General features: G+C 40.0%; 1 protein-coding gene across 1 annotated transcript in view; it reads left to right on the top strand.

The window, feature by feature from the left end:
- The window catches only part of LOC106604286 (interleukin-12 subunit beta-like), a 33,380-nt gene that overhangs the window by 1,643 nt on the left and 5,887 nt on the right, over positions 1 to 25,850 (top strand). The window contains exons 2-7 of the mRNA XM_014198775.2: positions 5,333 to 5,653; positions 5,773 to 5,875; positions 11,904 to 12,151; positions 12,848 to 13,017; positions 13,270 to 13,379; positions 13,797 to 13,856. Coding sequence (XP_014054250.2) covers positions 5,333 to 5,653; positions 5,773 to 5,875; positions 11,904 to 12,151; positions 12,848 to 13,017; positions 13,270 to 13,379; positions 13,797 to 13,856 — 1,012 coding nt within the window. The remainder of the gene's footprint in view (positions 1 to 5,332; positions 5,654 to 5,772; positions 5,876 to 11,903; positions 12,152 to 12,847; positions 13,018 to 13,269; positions 13,380 to 13,796; positions 13,857 to 25,850) is intronic.

Raw genomic sequence — 25,850 nt, 5'->3', positions numbered from 1 at the left:
CTGCCCTTCTGTACTTTTCGCAACGGGGGAATTCTATTGGATGTTAAATGTCATCGACATTGACACATTAAAAGCCACTGTTTGGACTTCAGTGTTATTCAGAGGATAAGCGGTGATCAGAAGATGTTTGAGTGTTGTCTAAAGGTATGAACAATTTCATTTTAAATGAACTAGTTGATCTATAAATGTATTATGCAGATCAATTATTAATTTTGTACATCCTATTTTATATGTCTTATGAGCACTTTAATTAAGTAATGAACATGGATAGAAACTTAGATTTTATATTTGACATTTATTTGACTAAACAATATTATCTCTCTCTCTCCTCCCTGGCTCTCTCTTTCCTCCCTCGTAGATGAGTTTTACTTTACTCGGCATCCTGCCTACTTTACTAGGCATTTTAATACTACACCAGGCCAAAAGCCAAAGTCCCAAGTTCACTCAGAGCAGCTGGAATCTTCTACCCAACGGTAGGAAATCATCATCTCTTATCAGAACACGTACAGTACTGTCTGTTAGACCAGTACAGTTTGTAACAATAATGTCAGCCTGTACACTTGTCGGTATGTTGTCAGTTCATTATTAAGACTTTTATGTGTTTCCAGTCTGGTTTAGTACAGTGCCTTCAGAAAGTATTCATTTCCTTTGACTTATTACACATTTTGTTGTGTTACAACCTGAATTCAAAATGGATAAAATATATGTTTTTCTCTCACTCATCTACACACAATACCCCATGAAAACATGTTTGGAGAAATGTTGGTAAATTTATTGCAAATGAAATACAGAAATATATAATTTGCATAAGTATTCATATCCCTGAGTCAATACATGTTAGAGTCATCTTTGGCAGCGATTACAGCTGTGAGTCTTTCTGGGTAAGTCTCTAAGAGCTTTATACACCTGGATTGTACAATATTTGTACATCATTCTTAAAACAGTTCTTCAAGCTCTGCCAAGTTGGTTGTTGATCATTGCTAAGTTTTGCTATAGATTTTCAAGCCGATTCAAGTCAAAACTGTAACTAGTCCATGTCATCTTGGTAAGCAACTCCAGTGTATTTTGGCCTTATGTTCTAGGTTATTGTCCTGCTGAAAGGTGAATTTGTCTCCCAGTGCCTGTTGGAAAGCAGACTGAACCAGGTTTTGTTCTAGAGGTCGACCGATTAATCGGAATGGCCGATTAATTAGGGTCGATTTCAAGTTTTCATAACAATCGGTAATCGGTATTTTTGGCCACCGATTTGCCAATTATTATTTATTTTTTTACACCTTCATTTAACTAGGCAAGTCAGATTAAGAACACATTCTCATTTTCAATGACGGCCTAGGAACGGGGGTTAACTGCCTTGTTCAGGGGGGATTCGGGGATTCGTTTTTGCAACCTTCCGGTTACTAGTCCAACGCTCTAACCACCTGCCTTACATTGCACTCCACGAGGAGCCTGCATGGCAGGCTGACTACCTGTTACGCGAGGGCAGCAAGAAGCCAAGGTAAGTTGCTAGCTAGCATTAAACTTATATTATAAAAAACGATCAATCTTAACATAATCAGTAGTTAACTACACATGGTTGATGATATTACTAGTTTAACTAACGTGTTCTGCGTTGCATATAATCGATGCGGTGCCTGTTAATTTCTCATCGAATCACAGCCTATTTCGACAAACGGGTGATGATTTAACAAGCGCATTTGCGAAAAAAGCACTGTCGTTGCACCAATGTACCTAACCATAAATATCAATGCCTTTCTTTAAAATCAATACACAAGTATATATTTTTAAACCTGCATATTTAGATAATATTGCCTGCTAACATAAATTTGTGTCATTTGTGCAAGCAGTCAGGGTATATACAGCAGTTTGGGCCGCCTGGCTCATTGCGGACTGTGTGAAGTCCATTTATTCCTAACAATGGCCGTAATTAATTTGCCAGAATTGCACATAATTATGACATAATATTGAAGGTTGTGCAATGTAACAGGAATATTTAGACTTAGGGATGCCACCCATTAGATAAAATACGGAACGGTTCCGTATTTCACTGAAATAATAAACGTTTCGTTTTCGAAATGATAGTTTCCGGATTCGACCATATTAATGACCAAAGGCTCGTATTTCTGTGTGTTATTATGTTATAATTAAGTCTATGATTTGATATTTGATAGAGCAGTCTGACTGAGCGATGGTAGGTAGCAGCAGGCTCGTAAGAATTCATTCAAACAGCACCTTCGTGCGTTTTGCCAGCAGCTCTTAGCAATTCTTCAAGCATTGCGCTGTTTATGACTTCAACCCCCGAGATTAGGCTGGTGTAACCAATGTGAAATGGCTAGCTAGTTAGCGGGGTGCACGCTAATAGCGTTTCAAACGTCACTCGCTCTGAGACTTGGGAGTGGTTGTTCCCCTTGCTCTATATGGGTAACGCTGCTTCGAGGGTGGCTGTTGTCGATGTGTTCCTGGTTCGAGCCCAGGTAGGAACGAGGAGAGGGACGGAAGCTATACTGTTACACTGGCAATACTAAAGTGCCTATAAGAACATCCAATAGTCAAAGGTATATGAAATATAAATCGTATAGAGAGAAATTGTCCTATAATTCCTATAATAACTACAACCTAAAACTTCTTACCTGGGAATATTGAAGACTCATGTTAAAAGGAACCACCAGCTTTCATATGTTCCCATGTTCTGAGCAAGGCACTTAAACCTTAGCTTTCTTACATGGCACATATTGCACTTTTACTTTCTTCTCCAACACTTTGTTTTTGCATTATTTAACTTTTTAGTGACAGGGGGCAGTATTCGGAAATTCAGATGAATGATGTGCCCAAATTAAACTGCCTGCTACTCGGGTCCAGAAGGTAGGATATGCATATTATTAGTAGATTCGGATAGAAAACACTCTGAAGTTTCTAAAACGGTTTGAATGATGTCTGTGAGTATAACAGAACTCATATGGCAGGCAAAAGCCTGAGAAAAAATCCAACCAGGAAGTGGTTTGTAGTTTTTTCAACTGATTGCCTTTCCAAAGTACAGTGTCAGTGGGGTCATTTTGCACTTCCTAAGGCTTCCACTAGATGTCAACAGTCTTTAGAACCTTGTTTTATGCTTCTACTGTAACTGGGCAGAGAATAAGAGCTGTCTCAAGCCTGGGATCAGTGAGTTGTTTACTGCGCTCTCACACAGGCACGCCGCTCCTTCTTTTTCCTCTGTAATGAATACGCTATTGTCCAGTTGGAATATTATCTAAGATTTTTGATAAAAAGACCCTAAGGATTGATTGTAAACATCGTTTGACATGTTTCTACAAACGGTAATGGAACTATTTGACTTTTCGTCTCGGGTTTTGCGCTCGCGCATTATGCCTTTGGATTAGTGATCTGAACAAAACGGAGGTATTTGGATATAAATATGGAGTTTATCGAACAAAACAAACATTTCTTGTGGAAGTGGGAGTCCTGGGAGTGCATTCCGACAAAGATCAGCAAAGGTAAGTGAAGATTTATAATACTATTTCTGAGTTTAGTTGACTCCAGAACTTGGCGGGTAACTGTATAGCTTGCTTTGATGGCCGAGCTCTGTACTCAGCATATTGAACAATGTGCTTTCGCCGTAAAGCTATTTTGAAATCTGACACAGCGGTTGCATTAAGGAGAAGTGTATCTATAATTCTTTCAATAACTGTTGTAAATTTTATCAACGTTTATGATGAGTATTTTTGTAAATTGATGTGCTCATTCACAGGAAGTTTTGGGAGGCAAAATATTTCTGAACATCCCGCACCAATGTAAAATGGGGTTTATGGATATAAATATGAACTTTATCGAACAAAACATACATGTATTGTGTAACATTGAGTCCTGGGAGTGTCATCTGATGAAGATCATCAAAGGTTAGTGATTAATTTTAGCTGTATTTCTGTTTTTTGTGACTCCTCTCCTTGCTTGGAAAATGGCTGTGTGGTTTTTCTTGTTTAGGCGTTGTCCTAACATTATCTAATGTTATGCTTTCGCCGTAAAGCCTTTTTGAAATCGGACAATGTGGTTGGATTAACGAGAAGATTATCTTTAAAATGGGATATAATAGTTGTATTTTTGAGAAATTTGAATTATGAGAATTTGGTTGTTTTGAAATTGCCGCCCTGCTATTTCACTGGCTGTTGGCAGTGTGTCCCGCGGATGGGACACTAGCGTCCCACATGTCCCAGAGAAGTTAAACCAAATTGAACATGTTTCATTATTTATTTGAGGCTAAATTGATTTTATTTATGTATTATATTAAGTTAAAATAAGTGTTCATTCAGTATTGTTGTAATTGTCATTATTACAAATAAATAAAAATTGTAAAAAGAATTGGACGATTAATCGGTATCGGCTTTTTTGGGTCCTCCAATAATCGGTATCGGCGTTGAAAAATCGGTTGACCTTTATTTTGTTCTATACCTGTTCTTTTTACTCCTGAACGTATTGAGGCTTGCCATAACAAAGGGCTTGAAAACGTATTGACTCAAGACATTTCAGATTTTCAATATTGAATTTATTTGTAAAATGTTCGAAAACAAAATTCCACTTTGACATTATGGGGTATTGTGTGTAGGGCAGTGACACAAAATATCAGTTTAATCCATTTTAAATTCAGGCTGTAACACAACAAAATGTGGAAATAGTCAAGGAGTGTGAATACTTTCTGAAGCACTGTATAAAGATGAGTTAGTTGTATGTTGGTTTTGCCAGTCCGGTGTATAGATGGTATGAAGTTGAGGATATGTTTATGTCAGTATCATAAGGCTTTATAAAGTTGAGGAATATGTTTATGTCAGTTCATCATAAGGCTTTATAAAGTTGAGGAATATGTTTCTGTTGATGAGCTACAGTCAGAGCCCAAATTATTGGCACCCTTGAAAAAGTTGAGAAAAAAAGAATGTATAAAATTAATAATAGAAATAATGAACTACTGTATATTGTATGCTCAACAAATGGAAAAAGTCTAATATTTTGTACCAATAAAATAAGTCAGAGAAATATATTTTGTTTAACAAGTAATATTTTTATCTCTAAAAGATAGGGATTAAAATTATTGGCATCCCTGTGCCATTTTCCTCGCATCATTTTGACGAATCTTTTTGAGAAAAAAAAGCATAGTTGTTAAACAAAATCTTGTATTATTGTATTGGTACAAAATAATATAATTTTCAAAAGAATTTGAGCATGTAATATAGCTCAGTTTTTTAATGATTTATATTATAGTATTTTTTGCTCGTCTTTATCAAGGGTGGCAATAATGTTGGACCTGACTGTATATGTTGGTGTTGATTAAAGTGTGTGTTGTCACCAGTTGTTGTGGTGAACGTAGACGGTTCGTTGGTTCAGCATCCTCTAACCTGCCTGGGTTCCTTCAACCGAGAGGAGGAGGGCTGGAGGAGAGACAATGACTGGGTGTGGCGGAGAGATGGAGAGGAGGATGAGGACATCCTATGGATGGTGGATGAAGAGGAGAAGAAGAAGGGGAATAGCTTCCTTGTAAACCTGGAAGAGAGAACTGGAGGGGGGATCTTTACATGTCACAGCCTGGATAGAACCCTCCTGAAGAATACTACGGTGCTGGTCAAACACATGGACGAACAGAAACGCATTCTAGAAGGATCCACCACAACAGGTATACAGGATGTCTGTCTGTCTGTCATCCGAAATCAAGTCAAATATTAATTGTCATTCATTCTCCAATTGTATTATATTCTGTATATCTATTGTTCATTTGTTTGTTTCTATTCTAAGGCTATATGAAATGTTCTACACGGAACTACCAAGGAGAATTCCACTGCTCCTGGAAGTTTACCACTAAACGTGTTGGGAACGTTATGTCTGTCAGAGTGGCACGGTACTATCACCACCAACATTTTCAATGTATTCCTACTACACTCTTAGAACAAAAAGGTGCTAAGTAGAACCATACAGGGTTCTTCAGTTTGTCCCCATAGTGGAACCTTTTTGGTGCTGGGTAGAACCCTTTGCAGAGGGCTCTACCTAAAACCCTTTATGTAGGGTTCCTCAAATAATCCCCTGTATATAGGTTCTACCTAGATCCCTCTATGAAGGGTTCTGCCTAGAACCGTCCATCAAGGGTTCTATCGAGAACCCTTTTATCTTTGGAGGGTTCTTCCTAGAACCCTCTATGAGCGGTTCCACCAGCCTTATTAGCCTTTAAAATTGTATTACTACATGACATATATCATAAGGCCTTTTTTTGACAGCCTAGTTATAGCCTAACACAGTGGTGTTAGGAATCTCCTGGTTTACAGGCCACATCAGGCCTGCAGTCAGATTATGCTGGCTTGCAAAGTGTAGTTCTTATTGGAATCCAAAAAGAGTTAGGATATCCAACCAGTGGAATTGTTAATCACCCGCAACCTGCATTCAGAATGACTGCCAGGGTAGGGAAGATTGAACACTGAGACTACCTTAATCATCTAAACTGGAACAACCATCTCAGTAACGGGTGCAATAAATCCAATTACTAACCGATTGGATTAGTTTAGAAAACTGTATGTTATTTATCTTTGTGTAGCATAAAATTAATCAACCAATCAATGTACGGTACATGCAAAAACACAGATATTATAGTAAAACAAACAATTTTGAAAATCTCCCTGCAATAGAGCATGCTGGAAAATATTATCTTTGGGGTTCCGCAAGCGGAACCCCTAGCCAACAGCTAATGGGATCGCATGGCGCGAAATACAAAAACAACTACAATGCCACAATTCAATTTTCTCAAACATACGACTATTTTACACCATTTGGAAGATAAACCTCTCCTGAATCCAACCACGTTGTCCGATTTCAAAAAGGCTTTAAAGCAAAACATTAGATTATGTTAGGATACAACCACAGCAAAAAACAACAACACAGCCATTTTCTTAGCAAGGACAGCCATTTTCAAAGCAAGGTTAGCCGTCCAAAAGCACAAAACCAGCTACAATTATGCACTAACCTTTGACGATATTCATCAGATGACACTCCTAGGACATTATGTTAGACAATACATGCATTTTTTGTTCCATCAAGTTCATATTTATATAAAAAAAAACATTTTACATTGGAGCGTGACGTTCAGAAAATGTATTCACCCCAAAGTTTCCGGTGAATCTACAAAAATACTCATCATAAACGTTGACAAAATACATAAGAATTATTTTAAGAATTATAGATACAGTACTCTTTTATGCACCCGCTGTGTCAGATTTCAAAATAACTTTACGTAGAAAGCACATTGTTCAATATTCTGAGTACTGAGCCCCAAGCTATTCAGTTAGCCGTCCAGCCACGGCCTCCCCAAAACGCTGAAATATGTTCAAAATATTACCTTACCTTTGCTGATCTTCGGCTGAATGCACTCGGAAGGTCTCCCACTTCCACAAGAAATGTTAATTTGTTCGATAAAGTCCATCATTTATGTCGAAATAAATCCGTTTTGATGGCGCGTCCAGATCCCCATTCCAAAATGCATCTTTCCACCGTCGACGAAAAGTTATAAAGTTCCCTCAGCGTTTGTAGTAACATGTCAAACCATGTTCACAATCAATCTTTAATGTGTTATAATCGTAGAATTGTGATAATATTCCAACCGGACAATAGCAGATTCATTACAAAAGAAAAAGAAAAATGGCTAATCCTTCGTGAGCTAATCCTTCGTGAGATAATCCTTCGTAGTCTATAACATGTGACTATTGTATAGTACTATAGTGCAGTATAGGATATAACATGTGACTATTGTATAGTGCTGTATAGGCTATAACATGTGACTATTGTAAAGTGCTATAGTGCTGTATAGGCTATAACATGTGACTATTGTATAGTGCTGTATAGGATATAACATGTGACTATTGTATAGTGCTGTATAGGCTATAACATGTGGCTATTGTAAAGTGCTATAGTGCTGTTTAGGCTGTGACATGTGACTATTGTATACTGCTGTATAGGCTATAACATGTGACTATTGTAAAGTGCTATAGTGCTGTATCGGCTATAACATGTGACTATTGTATAGTGCTGTATAGGCTATAACATGTGACTATTGTATAGTGCTGTATAGGCTATAACATGTGACTATTGTATAGTGCTGTATAGGCTATAACATGTGGCTATTGTATAGTGCTATAGTGCTGTTTAGGCTGTGACATGTGACTATTGTATAGTGTTATAGTGCTGTATAGGCCATAACATGTGACTATTGTATAGTGCTGTATAGGCTGTAACATGTGACTATTGTAAAGTGCTATAGTGCTGTATCGGCTATAACATGTGACTATTGTATAGTACTATAGCGCTGAATAGGCTATAACATGTGACTATTGTATAGTGCTGTATCGGCTATAACATGTGACTATTGTATAGTACTATAGTGCTGTATAGGCTATAACATGTGACTATTGTATAGTCCTGTATAGGCTATAACATGTGACTATTGTATAGTGCTGTATAGGCTATAACATGTGACTATTGTATAGTCCTGTATAGGCTATAACATGTGACTATTGTATAGTGCTGTATAGGCTATAACATGTGACTATTGTATAGTGCTGTATAGGCTGTGACATGTGACTATTGTATAGTGCTATAGTGCTGTATAGGGTATAACAAGTGCTATAGTGCTGTATAGGCTATAACATGTGACTATTGTATAGTGCTGTATAGGCCATAACATGTGACTAGTGTAAAGTGCTATAGTCCTGTATAGGCTATAACATGTGACTATTGTATAGTACTATAGTGCTGTATAGGCTATAACATGTGACTATTGTAAAGTGCTATAGTCCTGTATAGGCTATAACATGTGACTATTGTAAAGTGCTATAGTGCTGTATAGGCTATAACATGTGACTATTGTATAGTACTATAGCGCTGTATAGGCTATAACATGTGACTATTGTATAGTCTATAGTGCTGTATAGGCTGTAACATGTGACTATTGTATAGTGCTATAGTGCTGTATAAGCCATAACATGTGACTATTGTATTTTGCTGTATAGGTTATAGGCTATTGTATAGTGCTATAGTGCTGTATAGGCTATAACATGTGACTATTGTATAGTGCTATAGTGCTGTATAGGCTATAACATGTGACTATTGTATAGTGCTGTATAGGCCATAACATGTGACTAGTGTAAAGTGCTATAGTGCTGTATAGGCTATAACATGTGACTATTGTATAGTGCTATAGTGCTGTATAGGCTATAACATGTGACTATATAGTGGTATAGTGCTGTATAGGCTGTAACATGTGACTATTGTATAGTACTATAGTGCTGTATAGGCTGTAACATGTGACTATTGTATAGTGCTATAGTGCTGTATAAGCCATAACATGTGACTATTGTATTTTGCTGTATAGGTTATAGGCTATTGTATAGTGCTATAGTGCTGTATAGGCTATAACATGTGACTATTGTATAGTACTATAGTGCTGTATAGGCTATAACATGTGACTATTGTATAGTGCTGTATAGGCTATAACATGTTACTATTGTATAGTGCTATAGTGCTGTATAGACTATAACATGTGGCTATTGTATAGTGCTATAGTGCTGTATAGGCTGTAACATGTGATAGTGCTATAGTGCTGTATAGGCTGTAACATGTGACTATTGTATAGTACTATAGTGCTGTATAGGCTATAACATGTGACTGTTGTATAGTGTTATAGAGCTATATAGGCTATAACATGTGACTATTGTATAGTGCTGTTTAGGCTGTGACATGTGACTATTGTATAGTGCTATAGTGCTGTATAGGCTATAACATATGACTATTGTATAGTGTTGTTTTGGCTATAACATGTGGCTATTGTATAGTACTGTATAGGCTATAACATGTGACTATTGTATAGTGTTGTTCAGGCTATAACATGTGCGTATTGTATAGTACTATAGTGCTGTATAGGCCATAACATGTGACTATTGTATTTTGCTGTATAGGTTATAGGCTATTGTATAGTGCTTTAGTGCTGTATAGGCTATAACATGTGACTATTGTATAGTGCTATAGTGCTGTATAGGCTATAACATGTGACTATTGTATAGTGCTATGGTGCTGTATAGGCTATAACATGTGACTATTGTATAGTGCTATAGTGCTGTATAGGCTATAACATGTGACTATTGTATAGTGCTGTATAGGCTATAACATGTGACTATTGTATAGTGCTGTATAGGCTATAACATGTGACTATTGTATAGTGCTATTGTGCTGTGTCGTGTCTTTTACTATGCCGGATTAAGTGATATGACATGCTATTCTATAAAATCATTTCTCAGTAATTAATATTACCTGATTAAGCTAATCAGGTAAATGTAATTAACTAGAAAGTCGGGGCACCACAAAATAATGTTTATAGCGCTGTTATCTTCCGAATAAACTCCTAGTAATCTTTTACATCAGTAGCAGTCAATATTTAATCGTCACTTTATTCAGTCTCATCTGAAAGTTGTAAATTCTTGGTTATCTTCACGAACCCTGGCTAACAAGTTGAATTAACAATACAAAATGTTGTTTAATTATTTATTTACTAAATACCCCAATAATCACACAGAATTACATCTACTCAGAATGGATCATACATTGATTACAAATGATGTCATAAAGGAAAACGTCCCTAGCGGACGGAACAGATATGATGGCTGGTTACACAAAGAAAGTGGGTTGGGTTTTGAATGAAAGAGCGGGAAGACTGAGGAACTAAAAGATTTTGTGTCTCTATCGGGCCGTAGGCAGCTATGCTATCGAAATTACAGTATCTTATGCATTCTAAATAACCACCCATCTGAAAAGGAAAATGCAATAAATATTTACTCTGAGCTGCGCTTTGGTAGATTGGTCGTAGATAGAAGGCCGGGTTGTCCAGCATGGATCTCTTGTCCTCTGAAGAATGTCTAGTGGTGAACTGGAGCGTGGTAGAATGGATACTCTGTCCGTCCTCTCCTAGCCCACGTTTACAGCTGCGGTTGCTAACGCAACGGCTAGGAGGTATCACTTCTTTAGTGAATAAGATTTCAAAGTTCATACCAAGTTGCCATACTTTAAGCTCATGCTATATTCTGGCTGGTATAGTCAAAATTCATCCTTTCGGCGTGTTTATCATCATCTTCATGTTGAAATTCGATGCTAATTTCGTTAGGTTTTTGTCGTTCAACCAGAGCTCACGCTGAGGTTGGCTTAGTTCTGTTAGTGATCTTTGTCCTTTCAACGTGGGGACCGCCATCCTCTCGTCCTTGGAACAGAAAGTAGAATTTTCGTCAACGGTTTATATAGTGGTGAAAGAAGGGCGTGTTTCATAGTTTACAACCAATGTCTGTTCACTTGGGCGGGGCCTCTGAGTGAGCGGAGTTCCTCTATGACAAACCGTTTTCTCATTTAAGAAGCTAAAATTACATTTAATCTTTTCACAAATAGTTTCATATTTAAACATTTAAATTGCACAACAATTCCATGTGAATCTGATAACTAGAATGTGTCGACTTTCCAAGATACAGTTTATGTCATGCTGTCATTAGTAGTGATGTGTCAGACAACAACTGATCTGAGATCATATTCATTAAGTACCAATGCATATTTTCAACTGGTTGGATTACCAAAATATGGTTCCATTTCCCACCTTTTGATGTTACCAGACTCTCTATGTTACAAAGACTTTACAAGAGTCAACTCTATAAAGTAGAGAGAGAGAAAAGGGGAAAGGTATTTATGGGGGTCATAAACCTCCCCCAACAGGCCAACGTCATGACAGCTGTACAGGCTATAACATTTGCATAATATCTTGACTTGACTTCAAATTAAATATCAGTGAATGGACTACAGCAGTGGCCTGTGTTAGTTTCATTTTAGTCATCCATTTCTTGGCTTTTCTATAGTGGCCTGTCTGATGCGGAGAACATCAGCTGTTCTGTGGACGCCAGTGGACAGCAGTGGACATGTTCCTCTTCATCTGGCCAGAGTGACATCATGTGTTCTGTGAACAGTAGCGGACTGGGGGTGTCCTGTGTGGACAGACAGTATTGTCCCTATGCTGAGGAGACTGACCGGATCACCCTGACCATCTACATGAGGACTAACTACCTGCTGGAGGAATACTCCCAACGCTTCTACTTGTCAGAAATTGGTGAGGACACACACACAGAGACACACACACACACACACACAACACTTCTACTTATCAGACATAGGTGAGCGTTAGGTAGGGTCCTTGTTGCAGTCATAAGGGCAGACATGTTGCAAGAGGCTGGCAGGATCAGTTGCACAAGTTGTGATTTTAGGCTACTTAAAGTTGATGATAATGGTCCAGATGTGCACTTCTCTATATTTACAAACTAATACAAAACATTATATTTACAAACTTCACAATATAACTGGTCTCTGAAAAAAAAATACCTTGGACAGCTGGCAAACCTGTCTATCCCATAACAAACGTTTAGAATGCGGAAACAAAGTGCTCTGAAATTCAAGTAGTTTGTAGCGCAGTAGTGCAGAGACACACTAATGATGGCGTCGTCGTCGCCACAGATAGGAATCCTACCTCTATATACAAATATCTGGCACATATATGTAGGCCTTTCAAAAGATTATATGCTGAGATATTGTTGGTTTAAGTGCTGCTGAAAGTTAGTTTTATAGTGCAGAGTGCTGGTAGAAGTTATGGTAATATTCTTCTCTCTCTCTCTCTCTCTCTCTCTCTCTCTCTCTCTCTCTCTCTCTCTCTCTCTCTCTGTTTCTCTCTCTCTCTGTTTCTCTCTCTCTCTGTTTCTCTCTCTCTCTCTTCTCTCTCTCTCTCTCTCTCTCTCTCTCTCTCTCTCTCCAGTGAAGCCAGACAAGGTATCCATTAACAAGGTGAACAGCAGTACTATAGAGTGGACGTGTCCTGTCTCCTGGAACAGCCCCATCTCCTACTTCCCCCTCTCCTTCCAGGTCAAAGAGATCAAAGGCAGAGAGCACAAGAACGGGTGCACATGTGATTCTCCCTGCACAAAGGTGAGGACTACTGTACATCCTACTAGGCCTTGTCTCTAAAGCTTGATGAGAGCCATTACACCAAGAGATCCAGACCGTGTACTAACAGTCGCATACTCTTGAACTGATAGGCGTGGTCACTCTGGTCCCTGGTTATATTCATTAGGGCACACTGTAGCAAAACGTTTTGCAACGAAAAGTGAAAAGGAGTGTTTCTTATTCTTATTTTCTTCCATTTGGTGCTTAATGATTTGAACCCGTGTGTTCCCTCAGGTCCACACCACAAAGAGCAGCCAGTGGTCAGTAAAGGCCAAGGTGATGGTGTGCGTCAGGGCCCAGGATGCCCTATGTGACTCCCACTGGAGTGACTGGACAGAGTACAGGTCAGTACCACATTCTCTAGTCTACTGTATTCAGCAGAACCTCTCCTCGAGGACCCCCAGTCATTCCATGCATTTGAACTATTGAAGAGCTAACACAACTGATTCAATCTGTCAACTAATCATCTAGTCCTTGACTACTACTGAATCAGGTGAGCTAGTTCAGGCCTAGAACTAAATTGTGAAACGGCTGGGGGTCCCAAAGGAGAGGGTTTAAAACCCCTGCTCCAGTCTACTGTTTTATCATGCTACATCTACCAAGGTCAGGTAAAATTGGGTTTTTCGTTCAGCAGTTTCAGGAAGTGGATCGAAATTCCATTTCAAGAATTGAAAATATGCCATTGTTTATCAGTTCATGAATTTAATTTCTGAGAAGACATTGAAGAACAACACGTTTTTCAATACAATGTGTTCTTTCAGACACAACAACAAGAGAAACAAGAGGGGGAAGCAGGAGAAGAAGAAGGAGCAGAAGCTGAAGTTTGTGTCTCAATAGTAGATCTTTACCATACTGATGGCCGTTAAATATTATCCTATTTGTTCACTCTGTAGAGTTTGTCGGCATTCACTCTCTAAAACACCAACTATGACAAAGGTGACTTCATTTACACTCTAAAACATCAACTATGACAAAGGTGACTTCATTTACACTCTAAAACATCAACTATGACAAAGGTGACTTCATTTACACTCTAAAACACCAACTATGACAAAGGTGACTTTGTTGCCAGGACCAGAGATTGTATTTCTGTACTCATTTACTGACACAATCTTTACTTTTACATTCCTTAATGCGTTATGACATTTATTTATTGATATTTATTTTATCATTATTATTATTTATTTATTGGTGTTGCTTTTTATCTGAACGAGTGTGACATGACATGCACTAACATAAACTGAACTGATATTTTTGTGACTTTAATACTCTAAATCTAAATAAACTTACAAACCTGCTCTTACAGTAAGTGTGTATGTGTTCTTTTCACTACTCTGTGCTCATAGTCATTAATGAATTTCAGGATTTAAAAAAAAAACAACATGAAATCAAGCATAGTTAGAAAGGAAGTAATCTATGACTAATCTCATTCTTAAATACAATATAAATACCTACATTAATACACTTCCTTTGACTCTGACAAACTACAACAGGCTGTCCTGGAAACGGGTGGGATGGCTTAGACCAATGGTGTGACAGCTGAGAGTTCTAGAATGCAGCGACTGTTGCTTTTCACTCTATTTATCCAACATGAGGTTTTGGTGTTGCTGGGTTATTTTGCAACACTGTGCATGAGGTGCTCTGACTCCCACACAACTAGAAAGCAGTTTGGAATTGGTATGGTTTAGATTTTTTTTTGTTTCCATACATGTACTACTTGAGTATGTATTGAATGCACAGTTGCAAATCTCATTCTTACATAGTGCCTAGAGAGTTGTGTATCCTGTCCTGTGTGATATACACGCCTTGTGCCATTTGTAAAGACTGGTGTTAATAGTGGAAACACCTAGCTGTACAACAATTAACAGAACATCCGTAAGGCTTTGATGTCGATATTCACATTTCCTTTTAACATGTCTGTCAGGATGGGCTGGTAATTTTTTTGTCCCAGTGGGCCTACCTAACTTGGGTTTTTTGCACAAAAGTATAATTATTTGGCTAACGGGCTTAGAGGAAAAATATGTGCCGGTGTGTTAGAAATGCCAGGGATGATTTCTGGTCCCAGTCCGCCCCTGCACTACAGTGCACTATTGACAAGCATGCACGCTCGCACAAACGAACACACACACACACACACACAAACACATGCACACACGTGATGGTTTTGGGATGCTTTGCTGCCTCAGGACCTGGATCAAATCAAATCAAATTTATTTTTATATAGCCCTTCGTACATCAGCTGATATCTCAAAGTGCTGTACAGAAACTCAGCCTAAAACCCCAAACAGCAAGCAAAGCATGTGAAAGAAGCACGGTGGCTAGGAAAAACTCCCTAGGAAAAACTCCCTAGAAAGGCCAAAAACCTAGGAAGAAACCTAGAGAGGAACCAGGCTATGAGGGGTGGCCAGTCCTCTTCTGGCTGTGCAGGGTGGATATTATAACAGAACATGGTCAAGATGTTAAAATGTTAAAATGTTCATAAATGACCAGCATGGTCAAATAATAATAATCATAGTAGTTGTCGAGGGTGCAACAAGCACGTCCGGTGAACAGGTCAGGGTTCCATAGCCGCAGGCAGAACAGTTGAAACTGGAGCAGCAGCACGGCCAGGTGGACTGGGGACAGCAAGGAGTCATCATACCAGGTAGTCCTGAGGCATGGTCCTAGGGCTCAGGTCCTCCGAGAGAAAGACAGAAAGAGAGAAAGAGAGAATTAGAGAGAGCATATTTAAATTCACACAGGACACCGGATAAGACAAGAGAAATACTCCAGATGTAACAGACTGACCCTAGCCCCCCGACACATAAACTACTGCAGCATAAATACTGGAGGCTGAGACAGGAGGGATCAGAAGACACTGTGGCCCCATCCGATGATACCCCGGACAGGGCCAAACAGGCAGGATATAACCCCACCCACTTTGCCAAAGCACAGCCCCCACACCACTAGAGGGATGTCTCCAACCACCAACTTACCGTCCTAAGACAAGGCCGAGTATAGCCCACAACGATCTCCGCCATGGCACAACCCAAGGGGGGCGCCAACCCAGACAGGAAGACCACGTCAGTGACTCAACCCACTCAAGTGACGCACCCCTCCCATGGACGGCATGGAAGAACACCAGTAAGCCAGTGACTCAGCCCCTGTAAAAGGGTTAGAGGCAGAGAATCCCAGTGGAAAGAGGGGAACCGGCAAGGCAGAGACAGCAAGGGCGGTTCGTTGCTCCAGCCTTTCCGTTCACCTTCACACTCCTGGGCCAGACTATACTTAATCATAGGACCTACTGAAGAGATAAGTCTTCAGTAAAGACTTAAAGGTTGAGACTGAGTCTGCGTCTCTCACATTGGTAGGCAGACCATTCCATAAAAATGGAGCTCTATAGGAGAAAGCCCTACCTCCAGCCGTTTGCTTAGAAATTCTAGGGACAATTAGGAGGCCTGCGTCTTGTGACCGTAGCGTACGTGTAGGTATGTACGGCAGGACCAAATCGGAAAGATAGGTAGGAGCAAGCCCATGTAATGATTTGTAGGTTAGCAGTAAAACCTTGAAATCAGCCCTTGCCTTAACAGGAAGCCAGTGTAGGGAGGCTAGCACTGGAGTAATATGATCACATTTTTTGGTTCTAGTCAGGATTCTAGCAGCCGTATTTAGCACTAACTGAAGTTTATTTAGTGCTCTATCCGGGTAGCCGGAAAGTAGAGCATTGCAGTAGTCCAGCCTAGAAGTAACAAAAGCATGGATTAATTTTTCTGCGTCATTTTTGGACAGAACATTTCTGATTTTTGCAATGTTACGTAGATGGAAAAAAGCTGTCCTTGAAACAGTCTTGATATGTTCTTCAAAAGAGAGATCAGGGTCCAGAGTAACGCCGAGGTCCTTCACAGTTTTATTTGAGACGACTGTACAACCATCCAGATTAATTGTCAGATTCAACAGAAGATCTCTTTGTTTCTTGGGACCTAGAACAAGCATCTCTGTTTTGTCCGAGTTTAAAAGTAGAAAGTTTGCAGCCATCCACTTCTTTATGTCTGAAACACAGGCTTCTAGCGAGGGCAATTTTGGGGCTTCACCATGTTTCATTGAAATGTACAGCTGTGTGTCGTCCGCATAGCAGTGAAATTTAACATTATGTTTTCGAATGACATCCCCAAGAGGTAAAATATATAGTGAAAACAATAGTGGTCCTAAAACGGAACCTTGAGGAACACCGACATTTACAATTGATTTGTCAGAGGACAAACCATTCACAGAGACAAACTGATATCTTTCCGACAGATAAGATCTAAACCAGGCCAGAACTTGTCCATGTAGACCAATTTGGGTTTCCAATCTCTCCAAAAGAATGTGGTGATCGATGGTATCAAAAGCGGCACTAAGATCTAGGAGCACGAGGACAGATGCAGAGCCTCGGTCTGACGTCATTAAAAGGTCATTTACCACCTTCACAAGTGCAGTCTCAGTGCTATGATGGGGTCTAAAACCAGACTGAAGCGTTTCGTATACATTGTTTGTCTTCAGGAAGGCAGTGAGTTGCTGTGCAACAGCTTTTTCTAAAATGTTTGAGAGGAATGGAAGATTCGATATAGGCCGATAGTTTTTTATAATTTCTGGGTCAAGATTCGGCTTTTTTCAAGAGAGGCTTTATTACTGCCACTTTTAGTGAGCTTGGTACACATCCGGTGGATAGAGAGCCGTTTATTATGTTCAACATAGGAGGGCCAAGCACAGGAAGCAGCTCTTTCAGTAGTTTAGTTGGAATAGGGTCCAGTATGCAGCTTGAGGGTTTGGAGGCCATGATTATTTTCATCATTGTGTCAAGAGATATAGTACTAAAACACTTTAGTATCTCCCTTGATCCTAGGTCCTGGCAGAGTTGTGTAGACTCAGGACAATGGAGCTTTGGAGGAATACCCAGATTTAAAGAGGAGTCTGTAATTTGCTTTCTAATGATCATGATCTTTTCCTCAAAGTTCATAAATGTATTACTGCTGAAGTGAAAGCCATCCTCCATTTGCGAAGGCTGCTTTTTAGTTAGCTTTGCGACAGTATCAAAAAGAAATTTCGGATTGTTCTTATTTTCCTCAATTAAGTTGGAAAAATAGGATGATCGAGCAGCAGTGAGGGCTCTTCGATACTGCACGGTACTGTCTTTCCAAGCTAGTCGGAAGACTTCCAGTTTGGTGTGGCGCCATTTCCGTTCCAATTTTCTGGAAGCTTGCTTCAGAGCTTGTGTATTTTCTGTATACCAGGGAGCTAGTTTCTTATGACAGATGTTTTTAATTTTTAGGGGTGCAACTGCATCTTGGGTATTTCGCAAGGTTAAATTGAGTTCCTCGGTTAGGTGGTTAACTGATTTTTGTCCTCTGACGTCCTTGGGTAGGCAGAGGCAGTCTGGAAGGGCATCAAGGAATCTTTGGGTTGTCTGAGAATTTATAGCACGACTTTTAATGCTCCTTGGTTGGGGTCTGAGCAGATTATTTGTTGCAATTGCAAACGTAGTAAAATGGTGGTCCGATAGTCCAGGATTATGAGGAAAAACATTAAGATCCACAACATTTATTCCATGGGACAAAACTAGGTCCAGAGTATGACTGTGGCAGTGAGTAGGTCCAGAGACATGTTGGACAAAACCCACTGAGTCGATGATGGCTCCGAAAGCCTTTTGGAGTGGGTCTGTGAACTTTTCCACGTGAATGTTAAAGTCACCAAAAATTAGAATATTATCTGCTATGACTACAAGATCCGATAGGAATTCAGGGAACTCAGTGAGGAACACTGCATATGGCCCAGGAGGCCTGTAAACAGTAGCTATAAAAAGTGAGTGAGTAGGCTGCATAGATTTCATGACTAGAAGCTCAAAAGACGAAAACGTCATTGTTTGTTTTTTTTGTAAATTGAAATTTGCTATCGTAAATGTTAGCAACACCTCCGCCTTTGCCGGATGCACGGGGGGTATGGTCACTAGTGTAACCAGGGGTGAGGCCTCATTTAACACAGTAAATTCATCAGGCTTAAGCCATGTTTCAGTCAGGCCAATCACATCAAGATTATTATCAGTGATTAGTTCATTGACTATAACTGCCTTGGAAGTGAGGGATCTAACATTAAGTAACCCAATTTTGAGATGTGAGGTATCACAATCTCTTTCAATAATGGCAGGAATGGAGGAGGTCTTTATACTAGTGAGATTGCTAAAGCGAACACCGCCATTTTTAATTTTGCCCAACCTAGATCGAGGCACAGACACGGTCTCAATGGGGAAAGCTGAGCTGACTACGCTGACTGTGCTAGTGGCAGACTCCACTAAGCTGGCAGGCTGGCTAACAGCCTGCTGCCTGGCCTGCACCCTATTTCATTGTGGAGCTAGAGGAGTTAGAGCCCTGTCTATGTACGTAGATAAGATGAGAGCACCCCTCCAGCTAGGATGGAGTCCGTCACTCCTCAGCAGGCCAGGCTTGGTCCTGTTTGTGGGTGAGTCCCAGAAAGAGGGCCAATTATCTACAAATTCTATCTTTTGGGAGGGGCAGAAAACAGTTTTCAACCAGCGATTGAGTTGTGAGACTCTGCTGTAGAGCTCATCACTCCCCCTAACTGGGAGGGGGCCAGAGACAATTAATCGATGCCGACACATCTTTCTAGCTGATTTACACGCTGAAGCTATGTTGCGCTTGGTGACCTCTGACTGTTTCATCCTAACATCGTTGGTGCCGACGTGGATAACAATATCTCTATACTCTCTACACTCGCCAGTTTTAGCTTTAGCCAGCACCGTCTTTAGATTAGCCTTAACGTCGGTAGCCCTGCCCCCTGGTAAACAGTGTATGATCGCTGGATGATTAGTTTTAAGTCTAATATTGCGGGTAATGGAGTCGCCAATGACTAGGGTTTTCAATTTGTCAGAGCTAATGGTGGGAGCCGTCGGCGTCTCAGACCCCACAACGGGAGGAGTAGAGACCAGAGAAGTCTCGGCCTCCGACTCCGACTCGCTTAATGGGGAGAACCGGTTGAAAGTTTCTGTCGGCTGAATAAGCGACACCGGTTGAGCATTCCTACAGCGTTTCCCTCCAGAAGCCATGAGAAAGATGTCCGGCTGCGGGGACCGTGCGAGGGGGTTTATACTAACGTTACTATCTGTACTTACTGGTGGCACAGACGCTGTTTCATCCTTTCCTACACTGAAATTACCCTTGCATAACGATCGCGTCTGAAGCTGGGCTTGCAGCACAGCTATCCTTGCCGTAAGGCGATCGTTCTCCTGTATATTATAAGTACAACGACTGCAATTAGAAGGCATCATGTTAATGTTACTTAGCTTCGGCTGTTTGAAGTCCTGACGAACCATGTCCAGATAAAACCCCCGAAAAAGTTGAATGAAAAAAGTTGAGTGAGGGAAAAAGTAAAAATATACGGTAATGAAAAAGTAAAAAACCACCAGGTAGCAAAGTAAGATCGGCAACAAAACACACAGCAGCGTAAACAAGTCTGGATGACTTGCCTTAAGAAGGAACCATGAATTCTGCTCTGTATCAGAGAATTCAAGAGGAGAATGTCAGGCCATGCATCTGTGAGCTAGAGCTAAGTCATGCAGAAAGACAACGATCCAAAACACACAATCAAGTCTACATGAAAATGGTTGAAAAGCCACAAATTTGAAGTTTTGTAATGGCCTAGTCAAAGTCCAGACGTAATCCCAATTGAGATGTTGTGGCCTGACTTGAAACAAGCAGTTCTTGCTTGAAACCCAATAAATGTCACTGAGATAAATCAGTTCTGCATGCCAGAGTGTGCCTTAATTCCTCCACAGCGATGTGAGAGATTGATCAACAACTACAGGAAGGTTGCAGTAATTTCAGCTAAAGGTGGCACAACCAGTTATTGAGTGTAAAGGGGCAATTACTTACGAACAGGGGAATTGGGTGTTGCATAACTTAGTTAATTAAATAAATAAATGAAGTATCAATTTATTTTGTTATTTGTAAACTCAAGTTCCCTTTATTTAATATCAGGTTTTGGTTGAAGATCTGATAACATTCAGTATCAAAAATATGCAAAAATAGAAAATCAGAAAGGGGGCAAATACTTTTTCACGGCACTGTACCTGTTTACGCCTGTCACTTCCAGAAATACAATTCGGGCCTATTGTTTTCCTATCTATGGTATCCAGCTTCTCCTAGTGGATATGACAAACGGCAACATGGTTCAATCTGCTTTGCATCATTGTTGCGCACAGACACATCTTCAACTTCCATGACAACCAAATTAAATCAGAATGCCGGTAACAACATTTGTTATAGCACTTGGGCTACTGTCAGCAAAGATGAGGAGCTGAACCGATAGTTTCAATCTGTGTGTGATGTAAATTGCTTTGCAATGTGTTTTACCAGACTGCCTTATAACTCAAAATCCAATTTCTCACCTGCCCAGCTAGCACAGTGGATCTGGGCCGATTCCGGCTGAGAGTCGGGGCACTCGGCTGAGAGTCAGACTCGGCCGATGTCATGTGGCCTGAGTCTGGGCCGCCTTCGGCAGTATTACTCATGGCTAGTATTACTCATTACTCATGGCTAGAATGCGGGGACTGAGCTCGGGCCAATTGCGGTGAGAGATATCTGGCCCAAATGTATTACTTGGGCCTCGGGCCGATTGGGGCTACTCTACTCTGGCAGATGATTACACGGGCTGCATATTTTCTCATTGTTTCTGAAAAAATACAATTAACATTGAAATGAAATTCTTTATGAGTCCGTTGTAGTATTTTAGTATTTTGATACTAAGGCAATTGATAAGCAATTGATAAGCATTAAAAACTTTTTGGAAGGAGCCTTCCGAGTGGCGCAGTGGTCTAAGACACTGCATCGCAATGCAAACTGCATTGCTACAGATGCTGGCTCGAGACCCTTGCCGGCAGCTACCGGGAAACCCATGAGGCGACGCACAATTGGCCAGTGTTGTCTGAGTTAGGGGAGGGTTCGGGGGAGGGTTCGGCCGGCCGGGATGTCCTTGTCCCCTCGCGCTGTATTGACGCCAGGCGCATGCACGCTGACATGGTCACCAGGTGTAAAGTGTGTTTCCTCCAACACAAAATATTTTTTTGTGGATGGGTATAATTTGTATTTATAAAAAGTATAATAGTAACATTTAAAATGACTAAATCCGGTAATTTTGTATATATTTATTTAAATTTGCATCAGGCCGCTTCTGGGGGGATTCTGGTAAGATGCCGGCAAAGTCGGCTGAATTCCGGAAGACGGAAATGTACTTGGGCCGATTCTGGGCAGTCATTCATTTCTATTCCGGGCCAAATCCGACACCAGATTCATTCATTTAGTTCCGGCCCCCCGGAAGAGGGCTGCTTCTTCATTGCTAGCTGTTGGTCCTCTCCCTGCCTCAACATGGGTGGTGCTCTCTCTCCCACTCTCTCAATTGATCAAATACCTTTATCATGTAACAAAAATGGCTGGCCTTAACAATGATGGGATAAGCTTATTAAAATTAATTCGATTCTGCTTTTGTTAGCTAATTATTTATTTATTGTCTGGAAATAGGTATAGCTAGCTAGTTGAGTACATAGGGCAGGAGGTAGCCTAGTGGTTAGAGCGTTGGGCCAGTAACTGAAAGGTTGCTGGACCAAATCCCTGAGCTGACAAGGTAGAAATCCCCTGAAAAAAAGCAGTTAACCCATTGTTCCCTGGTAGGCAGTCATTGTAAAATAAGAATTTGTTCTTAACTGACTATCCTAGTTATAAAAATTGTACAGTGTAGCTAGTTACCTTTGTAGCCATTCATTCCTTTACTTACAGTCTTCTGCACTGCCCCAAAAAATATTATGTGCTGCACTTTTCCCCTCTTTGGGCACTAGCCATTAAGGGCACTAGCTACGTTTTTACTAGCGTGAACTAGCTGCTTATCTGAAACTGCAATTGAAAAGGGGAAGATTGAGACACTGTGCTAGCTTTGGTGCTAACTTAGCTAGCTAACATCAGCCTGGCTAAAATAGCTTTTGTGCTAACTTAGATAGCTAACGTCAGCCTGAATAAAATAGCTTTGGGGCTAACTTAGCTAGCTAACATCTGCCTGACTAAAATAGCTTTGTTGCTAACTTAGCTAGCTAACATCAGCCTGGCTAAAATAGCTTTGGTGCTAACTTAGCTAGTTAACATCAACCTGGCTAAAATATCTTTGGTGCTAACTCAGCTAGCTAGCTAATGTCAGCCTGGATAATATAGCTTTGGTGCTAACTTAGCTAGCTAACATCAGCCTGGCTAAAATAGCATTGGTGCTAACTTAGCTAGCTAGTGTAACAGTTGTTAGAGTACTGTGTGAATTTCACCAGTTTCATATATTAATATGTCATGTTGATTTGTTATTATGCATGCCTGCATCCTGGGAGTAGGGGAGTGTGTACTTACGTGTTGCCCTGCGTGCTTGTACTCAAATCATTTTGATGCACTATGAGAGGTAGTTTGATTCTTTTAAGCACAAAGTCATACACACAGTGTTTTGTTCATGAATAATGTTGTATATTTAGAGGTTACTCATAAGTATTGTTAAGATGCACTTGTAATTGTACTTTTTAGGATGATATCAACATTCTGAATTGAACATGTGGTTAATATCTAGCTAAGGTATTAGCAGGCTATTGTATGTGTGAACGATGGCTAGCTCCTCGAATGATCCCAGTCCCTTGTATTGTGCATCTGTTGTAGAAAGAGGCGATGATTCGCAGAACATATGTGCTCTACAAATGTTTTATTTTCTTTTGGATGCAGGTATGTGGTTTTATCTATGTAAAATATGTTATGTGTTGATGCATAATAAGGAGAGGCTGTACTAATTTTTGTATTCGAAAATCATTTCGATGCACTATGAGAGAAAGAGGCGACGATTCGCAGAACATATGTGCTCTACAAATGTTTTATTTTCTTTTGGATGTAGATGCAGGATGCTTAATTAAAATTACCCGATCTCCAAAGTCCACGTCTATAGTCTCAATCAACCACACACAACGCAGAGTTACAGCGGTGCAGTACAGCACTGGTTACACTAGCTAACGTCAGCCTGACTGAAATAGCTTTGGTGCTAACGTAGCTAGCTACAATCAGCCCGACTAAAATAGCTTTGGTGCTAACTTAGCTAGCTAACGTCAGCCTGACTAAAATAGCTTTGGTGCTAACTTAGCTAGCTAACGTTAGCCTGACTAAAATAGCTTTGGTGCTAACTTAGCTTATTTTATTATTTTTATTATTTATTTTACAAAATATGAAATGCTGAAAAAAATACCTTGTTATGGCAAGCCTAAATAACTTCAGGAGTAGAAATGTGCTTAATTAACAAGTCATATAATAAGTCACATGGACTCACTCTATGTGAGATAATTGGGTTTAACATGGTTGTTAAATTATTACGTCATCTCTGACACTACTTGTCCCGTGACACTTATGGGGGGTCATACAGCGAAATGGAGAACACCATCGTGTTCCTCTTTCCATAGAGTGGTCATAACCATTCGGACGCTACAGATGTTTTCGTAAGAAGACCTATTTTCAGGATGTCTCATGGTCTGACCAACACTGCTGTAGCTCGGCCACCTTCCGCCACAGATGCGGAAGGACGACATCGGCAAATGCTGTGATTTCCTCATACCCGTCAGGTAGAAAGTATACCAGTTTCATTTGAGGACCAGTATGTTGACGACTGTGCCGTACAAATTTCAAAATAGTTGGGAAGAAATGTTTGATGTACCGATTCCATGGTACAGGGTGTATGAGTTGATATATAAAACAACGCAAGATTCAAGACTTCGTGCTTTTCAGCTAAAATTATTGTAGAGAATTCTTGTCACCAACAAAATGTTGAATATTTGGGGCATAAAATCATCGAAGCTGTGCAGATTTTGTTGTGAGGATAGAGAATCAACAGACTATTTATTTTGGTATTGCCCTCAGGTAGCCTGTTTCTGCTCTCAGGTTCAGGAATGGCTGAAAATGCATAAAAATTATATAAAATTGACCCTAGATGTCACGTCCTGACCATAGAGTGCTCTTATTTTCTATGGTAGAGTAGGTCAGGGCGTGACTGGGGGGTTTTATCTAGTTTATGTTTTCTATGTTGTGTTCTAGTTTCTTTTTTCTATGTTGGGGTTTTGTATGATTCCCAATTAGAGGCAGCTAGCTGGTCATCGTTGTCTCTAATTGGGGATCATATATAAGTAGTTGTTTTTCCCACCTGTGTTTGTGGGAGATTATTTTGAGTTAGTGCATGTTGCACCTCTGTCGTCACGGTTTGTGTTTTGTTTATAGTTTATTGTTCACAATATAGTTTAAGTTTCACAATATAATAAAGATGTGGAACGATACTCACGCTGCGCCTTGGTCCGTTTTTACACACATGCGTGACACTAGAAATAGTACTGTTAGGAGATCTGGAGAGATTGGGTCAGTCAATTACTAATATACTAATATTCTTATTAAAAGTATTTATCTTCAATTCGCAATCTGTGGATTCTATTCGATTAGATTGAAATTGTAGGTTAAACATCACAGCATAGTTGAAAGATATATGTTGCGTAGAAATCCAAAGAGGGTGGCCAGCAGAGATAGGTGGGATGGGCTGAGGGAAGCTGAGTGTTGGGATGTGGAATTGGAGACAAGTGGGAATGGAGTTTCTGGGCGGGAGATAGAATGATGGTCAAAGATAAAGTATAAAAATATATATATATTATATATATTTGGCCTGGAGAAGCGGTTTTATGACTGAATGGAAGCTGATAATGATTTTTTTTTTTTTAAATCTGCTGGTCTCAGGAAGAAATGACG

This window comes from Salmo salar, chromosome ssa05 (genome assembly GCF_905237065.1).
Source record: "Salmo salar chromosome ssa05, Ssal_v3.1, whole genome shotgun sequence".
Taxonomy (NCBI): Eukaryota; Metazoa; Chordata; class Actinopteri; order Salmoniformes; family Salmonidae; genus Salmo; species Salmo salar.
Note: the sequence above shows the minus strand (reverse complement) of the source record. Positions and strands in the feature narration are given on the sequence as shown.